This window comes from Patiria miniata, unplaced genomic scaffold (assembly GCF_015706575.1).
Source record: "Patiria miniata isolate m_02_andy unplaced genomic scaffold, ASM1570657v1 HiC_scaffold_20, whole genome shotgun sequence".
NCBI lineage: Eukaryota > Metazoa > Echinodermata > Asteroidea > Valvatida > Asterinidae > Patiria > Patiria miniata.
Genome location: NW_024037059.1, coordinates 3,349,844 through 3,372,450, shown reverse-complemented (window position 1 = coordinate 3,372,450; position 22,607 = coordinate 3,349,844). Strand labels below are relative to the sequence as shown.

Below are 22,607 nucleotides of genomic sequence, written 5' to 3'. Positions count from 1 at the left end.
GATTGGTCTTGTCCCTTAAATTTGCTGTCGTGATTTCAAATGCATATTGATTGTTAAGATAACATTTTTTCCTCCTTTGTTTTGCACGTAGTGTGCCCACGTGGAACTTACAAGTCCACCTACGAGCCCACAGACGGATGCACCCCGTGCCCGCCTGACTCGACCACAGCCGCTGAGGGCAGCAAACTCCTAGGAGCGTGCTTCTGCAAGGAAGGCTACGAGGGGGATCCCATGCGCGGAGAGTCCTGCAGATGTAAGGGGATTTCAATTTCCTTTTTTTTATCAAGAGAGGAAATTTTGTTTTTCACGTGAGGTAACGCATTCTTAAAGAGAACCGTTATGATGAATCACAGAAAGGTACTGATGGGAGTGAACGTGCGAGGATCTAGTAAGCTTGTGCCCAACCAGACCAAGTGATACGTCTGTGTGCTACTTCTCAAAACTTCTTTCTATTTTGAAAATTTATTTCAATGTCGATTCCGAATACCTTGCATTTTTCATCGGAATTCTTTTGGCAATTAGTAGTAATACGGCTCGTTCATACTCAGCCATGGGCGTCGCCAGGATTTTTTCTAGAGGGGGGCAAAAAAAAATTTTGCCAAAAAATGCTTGTATTTCTCAACACATTCTCGATTTATCAGTTTTAGAGGGGGCACGGACATTTTGCCCCCCCCCCCCCAACTCATTAAATTTACACCACTTTGTCTTCGCGCCTCTTTTTCTTTTCCTTTTTTTCTTCCTTTTTTTTTTTTTTTTAAACTTTTCCAGGGGGGGGGCAAGTGCCCCCCTTGCCCCCCCCCTTCGCGACGCCCATGTACTCAGCGCGAAAGCGAACGCAAACGCAATTGTGTGGCGTCATGATGGCAAATGTTCGCGCAACGAGTTGGCAAAAGTTGAACACATTCCAATACCTGTGAATATCACTGCCGATGCCTTGTGAAGTCAGATTCGCTTGGCGTTCGCATTCGCGTAATGAATGAACCGGCCATGAAAAGTTCGATAACAAACTCACCATCAAGGAATGCAACTGTACCATTTTGGATAGTGTCAAATGGTTACTTTATCCAAATACAGTATTGTGGCCATCTTGTATTTAAAACATGGCCGCCATTTAAAACCTAAATCTCCGAATACGTGTATTACATCTTTAAGCCACTAAGGATCTAAATATTGGTGTCTAACCATATATTTTCATAGTCATGGAACGCAACTAAACAATTTGGATTAGTACTACATGTATTTGGGATCGTGTCAAAATAGTCAGTTTATCTCTATAGATACTTAATACGGCGGCCATATGGTTTGCCGTAAAAGGACCAACACTGGCCCGATTCAGGCTATGTACCTTTTTGCTATTATGGTTTGACTTGAAAGGGCCGGCACCGGTCCCATTCAGGTTGTGAACTGTCTTGCCATTATGGTTTCCCAGAAAGGAACCAACACTGGCCCGATTCAGGCCTTTTTACCGTCTTTTCATCATGGTTTATCGTAAGAGGACCTGCAATGGCCGGTTCAGGCTGTGCGCCGTCTTGCTGTTATTGTTTGCCTTAAAAAGACCAACACTGGTCCGATGCAGGCTCTGAACGGTGTTACCATTACCGTTCGCCATTTAATGGGGCGAGCACTGGACCAATTCCGACTCTGTGGTGTCTGTACTGTCAATACGGAACCGTTTTGGCGCAATCGAGCCAGCATTAGCATTAGATGGTATCTTTCCAATACCGTCCTGTTTACTGGACCAATGCCATCTTTGAACCTAGGCAGGTAAAAAATCTCTGGTACTACAGGATGTGATACAACTCTGCCTATCCACAACTACATGCAGCTGAACCACTTTTGTAGCTCCATTTGATTAAGGCGGGTCTGTGATCGGCTAGTCCTGGTTCTCAAGCGGCTGATAGTTTTCCATTGAACCCATGTCGATGTAGCACCTGTTGGAAGGTTTTCCGCCGTTGTTATAGTCTAACCATGACAATCGGTGGGCGTTTGCTCCCAGTCGTTGCTTCCAGTGTTGGAGTCTTTCCACTTCCCTGGATGTTGTGAAGGAGTGGACATGGCTGAGGAAGCTTTTCTTGACTTCAGCCTTTTTATGCCGAAGCTTGCCGTCCCTGGAGGAGGCAACACTCGTCATTTATCAATATTTGGACATCTTAGCTCAGCTGACATCTTCCCTTCGGAAATCCGAAGAGGAAATGCCAGTAAGGAGGTGCAAATTACTTGTGTTGGCGGGTTTCAAGCATCCAGTGATGAAACTGCATGTTGTTTAAAGCTGGGACGGGTTTCATGGTATGGGCTGATCTCTCCCAGACGGGGCACGCATACTCTGCTGAAGAATGCATGGCGCGAAGCAAAAACGGTTCATCTTTGGGTGTGTGGTTTGGCTCCCATTTCGGAGGTTGTTCAATGTCTTCATGATGTTGTTACGGGGAACTAAATTTGAATGACTTGAATGACAGGATACGATGGAGGGTCACCCTAAGGTAGACAGGATGGCTACAAGGGACCAAGGGGCCAATGGTGTTCCGGACCATTTGATGTTAAGGGGTCGGTTGGCTTCGCGGTTAACGTTCCTGAGATGGAACGAGCAGACTTGGGTCTTAACGAGACTGGCACGGAGGTGATTGCGCTCATAGTATAGAGACGGCTAAGTGCTGAGGTAAGTTTTGCTTCTATGGCTTCGAACGGAATCTTTTGAGATGTAACCCAAAGATCGTCTGCGCAGATGAAACGCTCAGTGTCCTGGTCTAAATTAAACTGTGATTTTTTTTGTGTAGACGTTATACAGCAACGGAGCTAGCACAGTGCCTTGAGGTATGCCATTTTTTTTTGCCGTCGACAGCGTTTTTGTTTTGTTCTGAACAACAAAAAAGCATCTGTCTTTGAGAAGGGACCCGGTATGATCCGTAAATGCGAGGTATTGGGACAACTCCAAGATCTTTTTCATGGGGCGGCAGTGGTTTATAGTATTATGAATGTGACCGAAAGATCCACAAAAATAGCTCCACTAATTTGTCGTTTTGAAACCCATCCTGAGCGTGCTGTGCCAGATTAAGAGTTGGCTTGTTGTTGACTTGCAATGTCGCAATCCAGGTTGCTGAGGGATAAGGGATGTTTCAGCAATGGGAAAAGCCTGTTTAGGATCAGGCACTCGAACATGAACAAAAACAGTATGGTTCCTGTCTGGACCATGTTTACCTGTGGCGTCCAAAGCCTGCAGTGAACTAGAAAATGTGGCTTCAAGAATCAAAGTGTATGCGGTGCAAGACGTGCATGCAACACCTTGAGAATTAGGGCGAGCACTTTTAAACTGTAAACTTTTGTGAGTGCATGATGACATTTATTCTTACATAATGTTGTTTTACTTATACTTCATACAATATTTTCGGTGACTGCAGGATATATCAACGGTAATCTGTTAGAGATTTTATCTTCAGTTTGACTATTTTGAGTGTATAACTAAAATCATCTTTGTCTCTTCTGAATAAAAGAGTTGTATTTCCTGACCCTGAAAATGTATGTTTTGACACCTAGACTGTGATTTGATATGGTGTAGTAGCTGAGATATCAGTAAATGCAATTATTATCTGGCGGCCATCTTCAAAATCAAAGCTGGCCACAATAGTGTACAAACTGACCATTTGACAATGGTATAGAGTCATTCATTGACCCTGAAAATGTATGTTTGGACGCCAAAATTTTTATCCTAAGTGGCTTAGAAGAACGATATTGGTAGATATAGGTTTTAAAATCCAAGATGGCCACCGCAATGTATGTGGACAAATTAACCATTTGGCACTAACCCTAATGGTGCAGTTGCGTTCTTTGACCCAGAAAATATGTTTCGACACTAACATTTCAATGTTAAGTGGCTTAAAGATGCAATACATGTTATTTTCAGTGCTGGCGGCCATCTTCCAAAAATAAGATGGCAAAAATACTGTATCTGGACAAACAAACCATTTGATACTTTCCCAAATGGTACAGTTGCATTCCTTGACCCTGAAAATATATGTTTAGACACCAAAACTTTACTCCTAAGTGGCTTAGAAGATGAGATATGGGCAAAAATAGGTTTTCAATGGCAGCCATCTTTAAAATCCAAGATGACCGCCATATTGTTTTTGGATAAGTTGGTTCCTATCAAAAATTGAAGGCTAAGGCAATAAGGAGCATGTCTGGAAAATTTGGCGCTTTTGTCCGGAATGTCCACATCAATTCCAAAAGCTGGCATAAGCTGCCTGACTAACGTAAATCCGGTTGTGTCAAAGCGTGGGAGATTTCTTGATTTGAACCATGCAAATACTTACCTCTGTATGGGGTATTTTAATCCCCATCATTTAACATTTGATTTCAGATGATGTTCCGCCGGAAATAACTTGTCCATTCTCAGTGGTCACTGAAGCCGATCCCGGTCTTTCCTCTGCCGAGGTGAGCTGGGACATGCCGATTATTCAAGATAACCAGGACGGTACGGACGCCCTGACCCTCACGGTCAGTCCATCTGGTATGAAGCCACCCTACCGCTTTGAGATTGGCTGGGTCGTCATCACTTACACCGTGACAGACAGCGCCGGCCTCAGCTCAGTCTGCCCCTTCAAAGTGGTAGTTCTCGGTAAGAATTTCTCCATGTTAGACAACGTATGCCTATTATGTTTCCTTCAAGAGTGGTGAAGAGTGAATCAGTTCCACAAAATAGTAATCTCAGGGATAGATTGGGCGTGCGAATTGAAGTTATGTAATACACTGGATCGTGGGGCAACTTGAGATGCACAGTTTTCATGCGATCCAAACTGTCTCACATTTAGCTCGGTGTATACCTTCACCGAGCATTTCGGGTGATGTATAGGGCGGTCGGTAGATCATCGGTCACGATCCCGGTCGACATGCTGAGCATTCGTACCTATCAAGGATGCTCAGCGTCACGGCTATATCAAGCTATTTTGATAAACGGATGTCTCACATAATTCTAAGAGAACCGATCTGATTTTTTTTCGGAATGACTCTTACCCAACAGATACACAGCCGCCGACAGTGGAAAGCTGTCCTGGGCCAATTATTGACATCACCTCGGGGGAGAAGATCAAAGCCGTGACGTGGGACGAGCCCCAATTTGGCGATAATTCCATGCAAGATCTGCAAATTGTCAAGGTACGATCAACATTGACAAACATCAGATAACATTTGCAAAACAACCCTTGCGAGACCTTACTACTATGGGCAGCCATCGTTAAAGGTGTTTCGTGGCGATCAACAAGCAGGGCATATCTAGGTTTGCAGTTGGTCCAGCCTCTGTTGGTGTTGCTCTTGTTCGATTCCCAATACAGCTTCCATAAATGTGGGGTTGCCTGTGTACGTCTTATGACACCGATGTTTTCCAGAAAGCTGATTCTGAAATCTCCCTCTTACCCTCAAACGGTAACTGAGAGGAGAAATGTACTAAAGTGATTTGAAGACTTACAGACGAAAGCTTGACAATCAACAAGCAGGGCATATCTAGGTTTGCAGTTGGCCCGGCCTCTGTTGGTGTTGCTCTTGTTCGATTCCCAATAGAGCTACCATAAATGTGGGGTTGCCTGTGTACGTCTTATGACACTGATGTTTTCCAGAAATTTGATTCTGATATCTCCCTCTTACCCTCAAACGGTAACTGAGAGGAGAAATGTACTAAAGTGATTTGAAGACTTACAGACGAAAGCTTAACAATTAATGTTCTAGCTAATTTCTTGTTCCCAGTCGCATGAGCAAGGAGCAAATCTAAGCTGGGGGACGCACATTGTGACATACACGGCTACAGATTCGGCAAGACTGAGTGCCGAATGTCGGTTTACGATTCGCCTTGGACGTAAGTCTTCACCATCACTAAGACCATCTCATCACTACCTATACCACCTCTATCTTGCTCCAAGAACCCTTAACTTCTTAACGTTATGATGAATCACAGAAAGGTACTGATGGGAGTGAACGTGCGAGGATCTAGTAAGCTTGTGCACAACCAGACCAAGTGATATGTCTGTGTGCTACTTCTCAAAACTTCTTGTATTTTTAAAATTTATTTCAATGTCAATTCCAAATATCTTGCATTTTTCATCGGAATTCTTTTGGCAATAAGTAGTAATACTGTAACATATAGAATCGGGTATAGTCTTTGTGATGTTTGACTATGCTATATGTTAGGATACGGTAGCTGTGGCTGAGAGCAGGATAAACGATGACTACGAAGACTATACAAAGACACACGGGTAATGACTATGAGCTCGGCTATATGGAAAACTGGTTTATTTTCAAGAACTCAATATTCTACCGGTATTGTGTATGTACAGAACTAAAACCTCAGACCATACGGCTGAATCAGCTTATGGGTATGGCTGGGTACCAGAATACAGAAGTTGGAGACAGAATATCGTAGATGAAGACTGGCCAGAGCATAGGGCTGAATCAGCTTATGGCTATGCCTCTGGTTTCCCAGGGAGAAGAAGGAGAACTCAATGAAAGTAGGGAAATGGGGACATTTTATACAATTTCTGAGGGGTCAACTTTAGGTGAAAATAGGAGATGATGTCATATAAAGAAAACATAACTTATATGACATCATTTCTGAGTAAAGGTAGACTGACCATAGACTGACGTAATGGTCAGTCTGGGGGAGTACCCTTATGAGGTCACTTTCCCCTGTACAAGGGTTAAATCACAATCCTGGTTTGATGTGGGGGTATTGCTTGGAAAACAGTGACGTGAAGACCTTGGGTGTAATGTGGAACACCTGTTGTGAGAGTTGTATCAGGGATAGTACAAATTTCGGTCTTACAATACGGCCCGTTCATACTAAGCGCGAAAGCAATGCGAACGCAATTGTGTGACGTCATGATGGCAAATGTTCGCGCAACGAGTTGGCAAAAGTTGAACACATTCCAATACCTGTTAATATCACTGCCGATGCTTTGTGACGTCAGATTCGCTTGGCGTTCGCATTCGCGTAATGAATGAACCGGCCATGAAAAGTTCGATAACAAACTCACCATTTTATTATGTCATCGTCTACAGTGGTGACCTGCCCGATTTTGACGTCTCCTAGAAACGGCCAGATGTCGCCCTCCCCTTGCAGTAACCATTCCCAATCAGTGTGCTCGTTTCATTGTGACGTCGGCTACGAGCTTGAGGACGCGGCCTCGGCCGAACGCCGATGTCAGGCCAACGGCCACTGGACAGAAACAATACAGCAGTGTCGAAGTTAGATTATCTTAGAATTCCAACATCCAATCAAATTAATCGCCTATACACGACAACGGGGTGTTTGGAACCTTGGCTTCGTACCGGCTTCGGCTTTGTCCCTGCGCTTCAGAATCGTTCAAGTCCAAATTCAAATGGAATTAGTCTGAAAGCTGGCCTCTTGAATAGGATACGATGTTTATAAAGCACAACCTGAGTCAAGTGCCTGAACGTTCCTGAAGCCAAAGCTAACACGAGACCGATGTTTCAACATCCCATATAATAATGCAGAGAACGCCATATCATGAATCAGTGACGACATTCATTCTATTAAACCTTTATACTTACCTAATCTTTTGAGAATAAAATTAATCCCACAGTATGATAGTGTCAAGGAGCGATAGTTGAGAGGATATCTTAAGTGAAACCTAATTAATGAATGCATGAGACTCAGTTGTTCGGCATTGATATTGATTATACTGAGACCACTCTTGACGATGGTGTTGTTCACTTTGACAGAGGTACAGTGTGTGGCCCTGTCGAAGCCCTCCAACGGCTTGATATCTTGCCAGAACCAGGAGGCGGGCAATCTCAACGTCTACGGCACAATCTGCAGGTTAGTGGGGTGTTAAGATGGGTGTAGTTGCTACACATACATACAGAAGTCCTCGAGTCCCGCATCCTACACTCTTTCACAGTAAAAACAACAGTCACGGTTTCGATATTGATGCAAGCACATATTGTTTCCAGCTACATTTTCCAGGCTAAAATTTTATAGCAGATGGACATCTGAGAAAACTCGCACATTTCTTCTGGATTTTATGACTACTGTGTGTTGTTTACAAACTTGTTTACGTTTGTAGGTTTACATGTTCAAATGGGTACAACCCTGCCGGGAGCCGAGAGCGTGTATGCACAGCATCCGGAGAGTGGTCTGGAGACGACTTCACCTGCAGATGTACGTATGCCGTACGCAGTGCGTAAAAGGGTCTGAACCCTCACGTATGGACCAATCACGACACCAAATCACTTTACAATCACAATGCATTCGCCATTACTGGAAGCCCAATCTGAGATGAGAGGCAGACCGTATAGACGAAACTTGCTTCCAGAGCTACGGCTATGTCTATTGTCCAATTGCTCCCATGTGATGGTCATGGGCAAAAACCTAAACAGTAGCTCTTTACAAGCGATATGGATACGGTCTGCGGCTATTCAGGGCCAGGGCTCGTCTGTAATAGGCTCAAAGTGTCAGTGTCAACAAGCTAGTGCATGCACGGTTGTGAATATGACTGATTTTGTTGAATTGAAATAAATGGAGTTGAATTGCAAAAGAACGTAAATGGATGGCCAAATTGATGTCGATTGTTTTATCTCATCATCTAGCCATCACCTGCCCCATACTGCCCCCACTTCGCCATGGCTCCATTGAGCCCTCGCAGTGCGCCAACAAGCGACGGGTTAAGTTCATCTGCATCTTCAAGTGCAAGGAAGGATTCCGCCGGGTGGGCCCGACCTTCAAGATGTGCGAAGCCAGCGGCAGTTGGTCAAACCCTGGGGAAGAGGTTGCCTGCGTGGGTAAGTCAAAGGTCGCTAGGTCAACCTCGTTCCTATGAGCCTGTATATAATTTCACTCATTTCCTTGACAACACGGGGACGAGGTTAATCGTTAGCAGCCATTTTGATAAGAAGACTTGATGACCTCCGGTCCCGGCCAATGGTTAGGCCCAAAAAAAAAATAAGTCGGTCTCTGGTCAGCGCGCGCGTCGATTTTAATCATGCGCGTCGATCTTTTTTTTTTCCAAAATGTTCCGCGGTAGCTCCAAGAGCGCCCTCTATTTCCGCACCTCCTCAATTTTTTTTACCAAAGAACACCAAGGAATGGGAAATTGCACCAAGGCAAATGATCGAAAGCACCAAGGCAAATTATGGAGGACACCAATGTACATGAGGACACCAAAAAAGCAAAATAGTACCCACCTTGTTTGTACAATCCAAGCTTGAAGAAAAAAAAAAAAAGCCAAAAAAAAAAAAAAAGCCGCGTGGCCGCGTCAATTCCGGAACTTTGGTCTGACCAGAGACCGAATATTTTTTTTTTGGCCTTATTGCCTTTATTTGTATTACCTCAACCAATCAGACAGCAGGATGTGATATATAGTCAAGGCACAGAACAACTAGCAGCCAATTAAATCTCAAAGAGCAACAGGTTGATGCCCATTTGTGCATATATATGTGTGCTCTAACTTTACTTAGCAGGAGCTTGAACGCTTTGTGGACTTGCACACGTCCACACTAGGTTTCCCCCTCTCTGGAAAACAGTTTTACAGCCATTTCGGGGCCAGGTTTATTCGTCGCAAAACGAAAAGGAACACTCAATGAAAGCATGATAAAACAATTGGGTTGAAAGAGTGTTCACAGTGCAAGTACAATGAGGGTTTACAGGTATCATAAAAAAATGTAAAGATACACATATACATATTTTAAAATGCAATACCCATACGTAAATCCGGTCGTGTCAAAGCGGAGGAGATTTCTTGATTTGAACCATGCAAATAATTATCTCTGTATGGGGTATTTTAATCCCCTTCATTTAACATTTGATTTTAGATGATGTTCCGCCGGAAATAACTTGTCCATTCTCAGTGGTCAATGAGTACTGTAAAAACGAGCTGGGGGTGTCTGCGTGTGTGTGTGTGTGTGTGTGGGTATGGGTGAGCTTGTGTTACATACGCAGTGTGGACTTCCGAACAAAAGACGTCCACATAATGTAGGTAGCAGCGACGAAGTGTGGACTTGCCCACGTCCACACAGTGTTTCCCCATTTCTGGAAAACAGGTTTAGAGGCATTTTTGGGTTAGGTTTATCTGTAGCAGAATGAAGAGAAACACTAAAGAGAATCATTGAAAAAAAATGGGTTGTAAGAGTTTTCACAGTTTGAGAAAAATGAGTTTTTCCACTGGTGTTCCTTAACTACACGAAAAGAAAGGAAAGTCCACACTAGGTATGTGAAACAAGTCTGGGTGTGTTTGTGATGACGTCGAAGACTTAGTTGCCTGGTAGCCGGCTGTTGTTCCGTTTTAGCACTTCTCACAATAAAGCTTGGAACCAGCTTATGCGGTTAGATCCAATACCTATAATAATCTGGTCGTGTCAAAGCGCGGGAGATTTCTTGATTCTAACCATGCAAACGATTCTCTTTCTGCGACATATTATAACCCCAGTCATTTAACCCTTGATTTTAGATGATGTCCCGCCGGAAATAACGTGTCCAGCCTCAGTGGTCAAGGAAGCCGATCCCGGTCTTTCCTCTGCCGAGGTGAGCTGGGACATGCCGATTATTCAAGATAACCAGGACGGTACGGACGCCCTGACCCTCACGGTCAGTCCATCTGGTATGAAGCCACCCCACCGCTTTGAGATTGGCTCGGTCGTCATCACTTACACCGTGACAGACAGCGCCGGCCTCAGCTCAGTCTGCCCCTTCAAAGTGGTAGTTCTCGGTAAGAATTTCTCCATGTTAGACAACGTATGCCTATTATGTTTCCTTCAAGAGTGGTGAAGAGTGAATCAGTTCCACAAAATAGTAATTTGGTGTGAGACAATTAGGCCTCTGAGTCTCAGGGATAGATTTGGAGTGCGAATAAAAGTTATGTGTTGCACTGGATCGTGAGGCAACTTGAGATGCAAAGTTTTCATGCGATTTAAACTGTCTCACATTTAGCTCGACATACATGTACCTTCACCGAGCATTTCGGGTGATGTATAGGGCGGTCGGTAGATCATCGGTCACGATCCCGGTCGACATGCTGAGCATTCGTACCTATCAAGGATGTGCAGTGTCACGGCTGCATCAAGCTATTTTGATAAACGGATGTCTCACATAATTCTAAGAGAACCGATCTGATTTTTTTTTTCGGAATGACTTTTACCCAACAGATACACAGCCGCCGACAGTGGACAGCTGTCCTGTGCCAATCATTGACATCACCTCGGCAGACAAGGTCAAAGCCGTGACGTGGGACGAGCCCCAATTTGCCGATAATTCCAGGCACGATCTGCAAATTGTCAAGGTACGATCAACATTGACAAACATCAGATAGCATTGGCAAAACAACCCTTGCGAGACCTTACTATGGGCAGCCATTGTAAAAGGCGTTTCGTGGCGATCAACAAGCAAGTCACATCTAGGTTTGCAATTGGTCCGGCCTCTGTTGGTGTTGCTCTTGTTCGATTCCCAATACAGCTTCCATAAATGTGGGGTTGCCTGTGTACGTCTTATGACACTGATGTTTTCCAGAAAGCTGATTCTGAAATCTCCCTCTTACCCTCAAACGGTAACTGGAAGAGGAATGTACTAAAGTGATTTGAAGACTTACAGACGAAAGCTTAACAATTAATGTTATAGCTAATTTCTTTTTCCCAGTCGCATGAGCAAGGAGCAAATCTAAGCTGGGGAACGCACATTGTGACATACACGGCTACAGACTCGGCAAGACTGAGTGCCGAATGTCGGTTTACGATTCGCCTTGGACGTAAGTCTTCACCATCACTAAGACATCTCATCACTACCACCTCTATCTTGCTCCAAGAACCTCAACTTGTTTTCTTTTCTCTTAGGGAAAAGCATATTTTTTGTCCACGTTCAAGGCTGCCGCTGTTATCAGTGCCAACATAAGTAATACTCATGTAACCATGCCACAGGCCTTCAACCATAAATGCTGGCAAAACCTTCCAAACTTCCTGAGGAATGTCATTTATGTCAATGGATCATGTCAAAATCATGAAAACAATTAAATTCGTTCTCGTTTTAGCTTCCAGTTGTCCGAACTACCCGGACCCGCGTAACGGTGCTAGGGCCTGTGACCAGTGGCTGTTCGGCCAATTCTGTCGGGTGCACTGCAACCGGGCCTTCGAATTCACTGAGACACCGGCGATATGGTACATATGCTCTGGCAGCACGTGGAGAACTTTCCCAACTGGAAGGGCCATACCCTGGCCAGACTGCTCAGGTAAAATTGCCTTCCTCGTGATTGTTGTTATAAGTCCTTCGTTCATAAGGGAAACGGATTGTGGGTGACCCTGGTCTCTAAACCACCTTGAGAGTCGGAGATCAAACAGTGTGTCGTTGTGCACATTTATTCGCAAACTTTTAATTAGGGGATACTTAACTATAAACTTTGACCTTGTTTTTGAAAGAGAAGGTATAACATGACACCTTCAACAGATCTTCTAGGTTTCCCTTTCAATTTGTTTCTAGAACGAGCTCCAGCGCACGGATCCCGACGGGGCATGTCATCCCAGTACATGTACTACGTACGAGACTGCATTAACTCGGCAACCCAAGGAGCCATCAAGGCAGCTTTCGTCGAGGACTTCAAGGACAGCATCTTAGGGAAAAACGGTGGCTGCTTCGCGGAAAACTCCTGCGAGTACGTTGCATCTTTTAGCTTGAAATCATGATACGTATTTTTGTAGGGGAAGAAGAGGTATAATCAAAACATAATGTGCTGATCATGCGCGTCCTTCGCCAGGTGGCTCTTCATTAAACACTATCTGTTATTGGGCCTTTTTGGATGCTTTCAGATAAGGTCATGTATAGTGCGTACCTGTGGGGTTTTTTTCTGGGGGGGGTATAGGCTTACAGGGGTAGTGGCCTTTGTGTCCGTCTGTGCGTTCAGTAGCCCTTATAGTGGCTTTTACCCTTATGACGGTGACCTCCATGTGTGTACGTTGTCTCGTACTGTAGTGCAAGATGTCTCGATATGCATTTTTGGTAACATGCACTTCCAAAATCCGTATTTACTAAAGCACGGGGTGTATTCCACAGGGTCGAGTACGTGACCGTATATTGCGGGGAAATTGACGAGAACACACGGCGAAGGAGGCCCCGAGCGGCCGACCCGGGTGACGAGACAGACTTCGCTAACGTCGTCACTTTGGATTTCACCGTAACGACTCGAATACGATCTGTGGTAAGGTGCATTCCCGAACACAGGACCCCTTTGCATTTGTCCAAAGTGTCTGCATCCATTGCTATCAATCTGTTTTCTTTTAAGGGAACTTCCTCCTAGTATTGTCACACTTCACTTCCTTCGGGATGCAATCTTGTAGCTTGCTCATGAGGCATGTTTTTACAATCCCTAGAGTGTATAGGCATTCTTCTGAAGACGATAAGAGCTACCATACCGACCAAAATGTCGAGATACCTTCATGGTACTCTTTCTTGGCCATCTCTGTTGCGGGAGTTGTTGTGGTTAATACTTTAATTCCACCCCTTGCAACTTAGCTTACGCTCCACTTGAACCAAGTCCTGTTAAAAGCAATGGCAACAGTACAGTAATGAATTAATTTACATTATGAAATTATGAGTTCAATGAGTCATTGTGGTTCCTCTTTTTTGTTCTAGGACAAAACGCAACTCGAGAATCAGTTGGCTAACGCCGTGCGGACCCTGGATGAAATCAGCAGGGATTACGAGCGGCTAGCCCAGGCCGGTCAGCTGCAGCTGGTGGTTGATAACCAGATCCTGCCAGTTGTAGAGGACTCGGTCTTGGTCAACCAGAGTGTTCCCCTCTGTCAGAATGGGTCCGTCGCGTTGGACGGCACTGACTGCAGTAAGTGCGCACAAGTTATCCGTAACTCGAACATTTTTGGACTTCATTTTCAATACATACGGTGGCTATCTAAGTTTGACATGGTTTTTTATTTTAATATTGGGTCCTCCTTTTGCATCGGCCATCAACATGTAGGGTTTAACTCTTTCTGGCCAAGACATGACCTTCTTGTTCTTATGTGCGCAATTGTTACCCTTCCTCAGTCAGCTGCGCCGTGGGTTCTTACTTGGACAGCAACAGGCAGGCCTGTCGAGTTTGCGATGAAGGCACGTATCAAGACGAGGACGGCCAGGATCAGTGCAAGTCGTGCCCCTGGGGTACGTGGACTGAGGGGCCCCAGGCTAAGGATGTCAGCGAATGCCGCCGTAAGTTGATTTTTGGTTTATGACAGATTGAGCCAAAGATACCTCCAAAGAGTGGTGGGAGACGCAGAGACCTCCTTATCTAGCCCGTTATACACAAACCATACGCTGGAGCTTTTGGCAGGAAATTCCACCATCTCAATGCGCAGGAACTAACGGGAAGCAAGTTTGAGCATTTCTGGGCTGGAGAACATCACAAAAGCTAAGGAATATGTAGATTTGGTTTCGCGGAGGGTGAAAAGGGAAAAGATTGTCGATGCAAACTTGGTCAGATTTTGAATGCACTGTGCTTTGCACTGCTTATTAACACATGTCGCACTTGTCTCCAGTTTACGGAACAAGGAGTACGAGAGCAGAAATCTCGATTTAGTAAATACTAATTTCTAAAAGACATATTATGGGGCTTCTCCTCTGCCCTTTGACCCCGTGTAATCAAAAACCAAGCTATAGGGCGAATTCAACAACGAGCATTCGCTACTGAGGTGAGTGATGATTACACTGGCTTGTTTTGCTTTGCAATTTTCAGCGGAGTGCAAACCGGGTACCTACTCGCCGTCCGGGCTGGCTACGTGCTGGCCGTGCACGCGAGGCTTCTTCCAGCCAGGCTTCAAGCAGACTGCCTGCCTGCCGTGCAGGGAGGGTACGACCACGCCGGCAAAGGGATCCAGATCAGCGAGCGACTGCCAAGGCAAGTCCAAATTGGCAGAGCCAGTTGTGTTTGAGTCCCACACAAATTAGTCACAGATCTGATATCACACGACAAGTATGCAAAGGATGGACAATGACAAAGGAACGACTTTGTAATATTTCCTTATGACAGCTGGTTCGTGAATGGATGGCCTTTGACTTGCGTGATTGACTAGCGATGAATTGAGAAAACGTACTTTTATGAACTATATTGTAAAACATCACCGTAGAATTCTCAGAATCAATTACCTATTAAGGATGTGCTTTCTAAATGGATAAAACCTAAGCCAGGCATATAATTATCAAAATAGTAAAGCAGCGTGATTTCATGTAATAACGCGAGACTGTGACGTCAACCACTGTGACGTTGCATTTTTATCCCATAAGTATGCTGCATATTAAAAGTTTTCGCCGGTTGGCGCTGAACATTCAATTTCCAGAAACACAAAATTATGAAGAGTAAAGTATTTTCACTCCACTGCAATAGTATAAATTCACAGTGATGCAAATGAGAAAAAGTGAAGTAAAAGTTTGTATTTACCGCTTACAATGGATACATCTGAGAAAAATGAGGTTTTCCTTCATATGACATGACACATACCTTTGCTTCACAGCTGTGTGTGGCCCGGGAACATTCAGTGCGACCGGTCTGCAGCCGTGTCGGCCTTGCCCTCTGGGTTCGTATCAGCCAGATGAGCAACAAACCCACTGCGTGCCTTGTGCCGGCAGCGAGACGACGGCTGTTGACGGTGCGACATCTGAAGCGGAATGCAGAGGTAAGAAAAGGAACGTGAAAAATGACTTGATGCCGAATGCTGATCAATTTTCGTTGTGAATCTAGATGGGATGTTTCATTCCATTTCGGTTTACTCCCCAGCCAATGCTGGTCGAGGCTTTATACCCATTAGTATTTTCTAGGTGGAGAGGAGTAAGGTGAGGTAAAGTGGCTTGCCTGAGGACACAAAATACCAGTAGCTAGATTCGAGCCCCAACATACTACTATTTTTAATCCGCAGAGATCGATGCTTGTGAATCTGCCCCATGTGAGAATGGCGCGCAGTGCACCAGCCACAGGGGCGCATTCCACTGCCAGTGCGTGACGGGTTTCGCTGGTACTACGTGCGATACTGAAATAGACGAGTGCCGGTCTCAACCCTGCCTCTTCAATGCGACCTGCGTCGATCAAGGTAATGTTCAAAGTGGGATTTTAACAATTTTAAATTCCTCTTCCCGAAGACCATTCGCCAGTTCTGTTTTTTTTCCTCGTTCACGTTCACGTTCCTTTGATTCTTCATTGTGTAATTTTGTTCCAGTTGGTGGATTTGACTGTCTCTGCACGCCCGGATACGAGGGCGCCCTCTGCGGAACGGAAATCAACGAGTGCTTGTCAGACCCGTGTCAGAATGAAGCAAAGTGCCAAGATCAGGTATGGTATGCTGCCACCTACAAAGGATGACAAAGCCTGAAATCAAAGTCAAAACATGACAGATTTAAACTTTGTTCTTCGGCTGGGATAGATTATTACGTGCTAGTCTAGCGACCTATGGCAAGGAAACAAAAGGGGTTTGAATTCATCAAGTGCAGCCTCGCTTTTGTTCCAATATGGCGGCTCTGTGCAAAAGTCTAATTGAAGTTGTGAACATCGATATCGATGATCACTGATAATGATATGGTTTTTCTTCATTGAACACTGGAATATTTTTCAACAGTCTAACATTTCGGTTCTGGCATAATCTTTTCAGATTCTGCTAAAATCGAAACTAAGTTTGTTAGTGTATATCAGGGGAGTCAGGAAGCAGTTTGCAGCTTGATTTTTTTTATATTTTTCAAATTTAATTTTACTCCAGGTTGCCGGTTTTGACTGTGACTGCGTGGACGGGTTTTGGGGCCCGCTGTGTGAGAACCGGCCGGATCCCTGCGCCGGACAGGCCTGTCTGAACGAGGGGTTCTGCATCCCGACGCCCGGCTCGTTCCAGTGCCTCTGCCAGTCTGGCTTCAAGGGACTCCGATGCGAGACAGATGTCAACGAATGCGACCTTCTACCTTGCCAAAATGGCGCAAGGTATTACCATGACAACCAAACAAATAGGATTTCCATAACTCCCACTGATTTGTTCATTATCTGGGATTGCCAGCTTATAATAAAATATGTTTTGGTAAGTTAAATGCTTATACATGATAACATAAGATTTCGTTTCTCCTTAAGATGTGAGAACACGCCGGGGGGCTACCAGTGCGCATGCGTGCCTGGGTTTGAGGGGACTCACTGTGAGGTGAACATCGACGAGTGTGTACATCATTCCTGCGCTAACGGTTCTACCTGCAGTGACGTCATCGCTGGCTACCAATGCCTGTGCCCGCCGGGGGTCACGGGACAGTTCTGTGAGACAGGTGAGAATTTTCCGAACCGAACCGAAGCAAACTGAGTCGAACCGACCTGAACCAAAGGAACCGAACCATATCGAATCGAATCGAATTGCATCGAACTTTTCCACGTAGGATTGCCGTCCATGCTGCATTTAATCCTGATCGGTTTCAGAGAACCGAACCGAACCGAACAAAACCAAAATGAACTGAACCAAACCGAACCCAATCAAATCGCACAGAACCCTGCCTTTTAGGATTACCGTCTGTATACAGCATTTAATTCTGATCGGTTTCAGAGAGTCGAACCAAACCGAACGGAACCGAGCAAAACCAAAAAGGAACTGAACCAAACTGAGCCTTTCCATGGACTATTGGTGACCTACCAGCATCTCTTTAAGTTTCAGTGATTTGAAGTCTTGCAACCTCTTGCACCTGTTCCACAGAACCTTTCCATCAACCGTGTCATGAAAAAACCAAGGATGAACTGTATTCATCTTTTAGGGAACTAACCCTTTCATCAGATCCTTCTTGTACACCTGAACTTTTTCATTGCAGGACAGGGCACGTTCTATAGCTTGTTTCTCCCGCTAAATTCTTCGATTTCTGAACTCTCCATTCTCGTTCCATGTAGAAATGTCCCAGGATTTCCTGCTGAATTTCACCAGTTCCTTGACGTCCGACTTCTCCCTCATCCGAACCAGACACGCGGAGTTCCAAGAGATCACGCTGTCCGTGTGGCTCCGGACCACTGATACCACCAACATGGGAACACCCATCTCCTACGCCGCCACGAGACCAGCAAGCAAGTAAGCAATGACCCAAGAGCGTCCTATATTAAAAGATCCTATGCCGTCTGTCTGTCTGCCTGTCGTCTGTCGGTCTGGGTGTCTGTCAGTCTGATGTCTAATGTCTGTGTGTTACGGGTTTTGTGTAAAAAGCATAAAAGAGTGTGCACAAGCACAAAAATATAATGGTTAATGGAGAGGCGTGGTTATTGTTTTTCATCGTCTCTGTTAAGAACACCATAGCATAGGGGTAAGGACTCGAATACCAATTAAAAAACAGTGAGCCATTATATGTCTCCAATATTTTAGTGCTGTTTATTCATGCTTCTATTTTGCATTACATTACGAACGTAGAAGGTGAAGATAATTGTGTTTATAATGAAAGCAAATGCAAAGTTAATGGCGACACCGGTAACATAAACTAATGGACACCAAATGAAAAGACACAAAAGTAGATGAAGTCAGTAAAAGCTAAAATAAAGGTCTGGGTAAATATCACCCCCCCCCCCCCCCACCCCCTGTAATTCAAAACCTAAATCCTCAAATCAAATTTTACGTACACATTTCGGCTGTAGGAACTGATATCGTAAAAGGCTGCGCGTCCTGCGTACACTTCCGGTGCACTTCTTGTAAACAAAGAATGTTATTACGGGCACTAAGACTGTTATTTTACCCAGGTCGACAAAATTCAATTTTCTTTTCAGTTCGTCCGCGGGAGGAGGAGGCGCCGGTACCGGCAGCCGCCTCGTGGACAACGCGCTGACCGTGACGGACTGCTCCTCGCTCCGGGTCTACGTGAACGGACTGGTGATTTTCACCGAGGTGGCTGTCAACAACGGGCGGTGGCACAGCCTGGCGTTTACCTGGCGCAGAGCAGGTGAGAACGAGCGTAGTACACGTTGGATAAACATAATCAGCGAACGGTTTCCAATTTCAATTCCCTTCCCCCCTCTATCCGTTTTGCCGGTGACACGCATGAGCTGCGCCTGCCGTTGTTCGTGGGATGAATTCTCTTTTTTTCAGACTCAAAAAGTCGCTGTGGTTATCTTGATTCATTCAATATATTTCCCATTCCGATTTTGGATAATATAACAAATTGATCTTCTGTTGTCGTCTTTTAAATCTTCATCTTGACCAAAAAAAAATGGCAATTTATCAATACAAGTACATTTAATATCATTCTACGAATTCCTTTAGGAAAGATGATATAAAAAAATACCTGAAATTAAATGTTGAAACTGAACTGCAATGTAGCTAGCTACGAATACTTATTACAAAAAAACTGAAGGATATATTATTTTAAGCAGGCCTATGCATGAGGTAAAACAATCCATGGAGTTAATTGAAAAAACAAAAATCCGCTTCAATCTTCCCATTATAATGTATTCATCAAACTAGCCTAAATGTCAATTTGGCATATTTTCGAATGAGGGATTTCCCCCTTCGTACGTGATACGTGAGTCAGTATAGCATCATACCCGCGCAAATATATGTTATAATTTCGGCCCACGTTTAAACCATCTTTAAAGGTCAATTACAGCTATATACCATAAGGCTATACCATTGACATGTAAACCTTATATCACACTTTCAGTTTTTCCTAAAAAAAATACTGGCCTTATATCTTAGCCAGAGACGGGCACCATGCGAGGGGTATACGGACAGTGATCATTTTCCAATGATATCAAAGAAAGTAATAAAAGAATACTGATCCTAAAATAGCGACACTTAGACCTTTGTGCACTTTCGTGCACTTTCGCAGGCTGTTGAGTAAAATGCTATCCTTCTAAATACATTTGCATATCAATTGGGATATTTTTTTTAAATCACCTTTTAAATGAAAAGGTTTACATTAAAGCAAATTATTGACAGTAATCGTCTGAATGTTTCCAGTTATCAATGCAAACGTTTTCGTTCAGGCCATTATTTCGCTGTAATGATGACATTTTCCCTTTAAGTTCTAATTGCAATTTCTATCATCATGAATAAATTAAACACACTGAATCGTGTAAATTTAAAAGGGCGCCTATGCCATTTTACACACCAACATGCCATACAATCGAATTTCAGAGATACGGGTAGGTCAATGCGTAGATTGCACTGAGTGAACAATTCAGCTGATGAGGCTACAAAGGTCGCATCAGTATGGTTTCCACGAAGGGGGGAAGCTCCTAGAAATGTGGCGCGCACTCCTGCTATATACAGTTTTAAGCTCTTATTTTAACCTGTACGATCACTGGTATGGGTTGTCAAAACAAGACATAGGCTACACGCGAACGATATACAGCGAGTCATAAATAAGGAATGTAATTATATGCTCAATGGAATTGACCTATCCAATGGCCGTTTGCGAGTTAGCCACGCACCTTAGACAACGCAGCTTGTGGAATATTGTCCAATTATAATGATATACAAATGGACGCGGAACGCGCAAAATCTGAGACAAACGAAACTTAGTGTACAACAACTCCATAGGGTTGTCTAAGAGGCGTGGCTAACTTAATTCACAAACGGCGATAGGTCAATTATGCGCGACAAATACCAAGCCTGTCTGCATTACCTCGGAACAGTTGCGGCTCCGGCTTTAGTTTCTCTTTCAAGGATTTTAATGTCAAAACTACATTTTACGCCTATTATAGGATATTGGTATTCCGACAGCAAACCAAGAAATGCAAATGTTGAACCGGAGTTCCCTCCTCCAATGGGGAGGGGGGGGGGCAAAATTCTCCCCCAAGCCAAAGCCGCAACGAAGCTGCTGATTGAAAAATACCTGTATCTTTTGAATCACTTGTTGGCAGGATTGTTCTGTCCTCCACATTATCCAGTCGGAACCGCCCTTGACAGTATGACCTGACCTGAAACCACTTGGCCAATAATTGATTGGATTTGAAGAGTCCCCTGAATAATCAGACATTGGATATTTTGCCGTATGATCAGTGCCGCATGATTGATTTGTCTAAGTAAACCGGCAATATGGTCCAAAATAAAAATTAAAAAACCTGAACGGCATACTTCCACTATCTTGAGATTCAAACCACCGGTACCAATTGATGGAGAATCCTTTTAGAAGAATTATGATATCAAAATCTCCCGATTCGGTCCAGTGGTTTTTGCTGCAGAGCCTATTTTGTAAAGGGCACTTCTTTCATCAGTTATGTCAGTCAAATTCCCGGGCGCGGTTAGTAATTCATCATGACAAAAATGCCCCCCCCCCACCTCCTTGCTCCACAAACTAAGCTGTAGAACAAAAACTACCGGACCGAATCGGGTGAGCTCGGTTTCATTTTTCTTCTAAAAAAATTCTCCAAAAAAGTCTCAGGGTAGTGGAAGTATGCAATCCCCTTTGGGTTTTTTGTTCGACCACCCTGTATAATAAGAATTGGACCTTGACATGCTGTCATTAGACTAAATTATTAATAATTGTTTTCTGTTTTCACTTGTCGTCTGTTGATGATGAATGAGCAACGCATTAGCATAACATAACTGCAATGTAGACAGCATAATCATGTACGCATAATGTGTGCAGGAGACAAATTAGTATGGCCCTGTTGTATACCGCCTTTAACAAGTGAAAAGAAACTCGGAGGTTTACAACATTGCATTTCGGTTCAATGGGAAGATTTTTTTTAGCATGACTAAATACCTGATATAGTAAGACAGTGAAATCTCGACAAGTCAAACTCTGATAACTCAAAACAACTGTCAAACAGAGAATCCGTTGCCTTCAGTAGTATGACAATGATATACAACCCTGCTTAACTCAAAACTCTGTCAAATTTTTAACCTGTTCCCTTGAGGTTTGACTTATCAAGATTTCACTGTAGAACGGCAGATAGGTGATGGGATTGTGCCTTTGATGATACAAGCATGGCATTTGGCACACAGTAAGAGTATGTCATGAGAAAGATATTTGGCTATAGGGCCATCGCAAATTCATCCATATAGGTAGAATAATGAGCTATGGCAGTTATTTTGAAAATTTTGAAAATTGCTTGTTATTCTACCTATATTATTTCAAAGGACAAATCTACGATGGCCCTATAGCCAAATAGATTTCCTAAGACATACTCTGACTGTGCTCCAAATACCATAGTTGCATCGTCAAAGGCACAATTGCCCCACATATTTATTCTGCCCTACTATAATAACTATTTTTTTAAAAATGACCCCACATACCAAAAATCAATCAATGACTGATGAGCTAATTTTTCCACAAGCATTTTAATTTGGGTGGAAAATCGAAAGCTTTTTTAGTTTATTGCATTATTGCCGGCGGAAGAGGAGCCAGATATTGATTGTCTGAACGCTTTTGTTCTGCGCCAGCGGGTCCTCTGACCGCGAATCAACCAAAAATTCCCCCGGGAAATTACGGGCCGGAGATGATCTTTTCTCGCTTATTAACGCTCCGTTTGAAACGGCAATGAGTGTAATTGTTTCGGCTCTTCTCGAATTCTGTCTCTGTGTCTTTTGATCGTGTCCTTGGTCCTAATGACACAATAATCACTATGAAACGCTCGCTGAGCTCAGTCGAGCGTTCAATTTGCATTAATCATTATCCGATGGTTGAACGAATATTCTGTTCATCC

The 22,607-nt window shown here is 44.0% G+C and overlaps 1 protein-coding gene across 1 annotated transcript in view; it reads left to right on the top strand.

Moving 5' to 3' along the window:
* The window catches only part of LOC119727210 (sushi, von Willebrand factor type A, EGF and pentraxin domain-containing protein 1-like), a 31,939-nt gene that overhangs the window by 6,007 nt on the left and 3,325 nt on the right, over positions 1-22,607 (top strand). Inside the window, exons 5-29 of the mRNA XM_038199071.1 lie at positions 92-253; positions 4,355-4,612; positions 5,015-5,148; positions 5,734-5,842; positions 7,042-7,227; positions 7,340-7,370; positions 7,661-7,822; positions 8,070-8,164; positions 8,593-8,784; positions 10,449-10,706; positions 11,143-11,276; positions 11,630-11,738; positions 12,018-12,215; positions 12,464-12,635; positions 13,034-13,178; positions 13,613-13,820; positions 14,024-14,185; positions 14,709-14,870; positions 15,484-15,645; positions 15,886-16,056; positions 16,183-16,295; positions 16,717-16,931; positions 17,076-17,260; positions 17,868-18,042; positions 18,726-18,898. Coding sequence (XP_038054999.1) covers positions 92-253; positions 4,355-4,612; positions 5,015-5,148; positions 5,734-5,842; positions 7,042-7,227; positions 7,340-7,370; positions 7,661-7,822; positions 8,070-8,164; positions 8,593-8,784; positions 10,449-10,706; positions 11,143-11,276; positions 11,630-11,738; positions 12,018-12,215; positions 12,464-12,635; positions 13,034-13,178; positions 13,613-13,820; positions 14,024-14,185; positions 14,709-14,870; positions 15,484-15,645; positions 15,886-16,056; positions 16,183-16,295; positions 16,717-16,931; positions 17,076-17,260; positions 17,868-18,042; positions 18,726-18,898 — 4,071 coding nt within the window. The remainder of the gene's footprint in view (positions 1-91; positions 254-4,354; positions 4,613-5,014; positions 5,149-5,733; positions 5,843-7,041; positions 7,228-7,339; positions 7,371-7,660; positions 7,823-8,069; positions 8,165-8,592; positions 8,785-10,448; positions 10,707-11,142; positions 11,277-11,629; positions 11,739-12,017; positions 12,216-12,463; positions 12,636-13,033; positions 13,179-13,612; positions 13,821-14,023; positions 14,186-14,708; positions 14,871-15,483; positions 15,646-15,885; positions 16,057-16,182; positions 16,296-16,716; positions 16,932-17,075; positions 17,261-17,867; positions 18,043-18,725; positions 18,899-22,607) is intronic.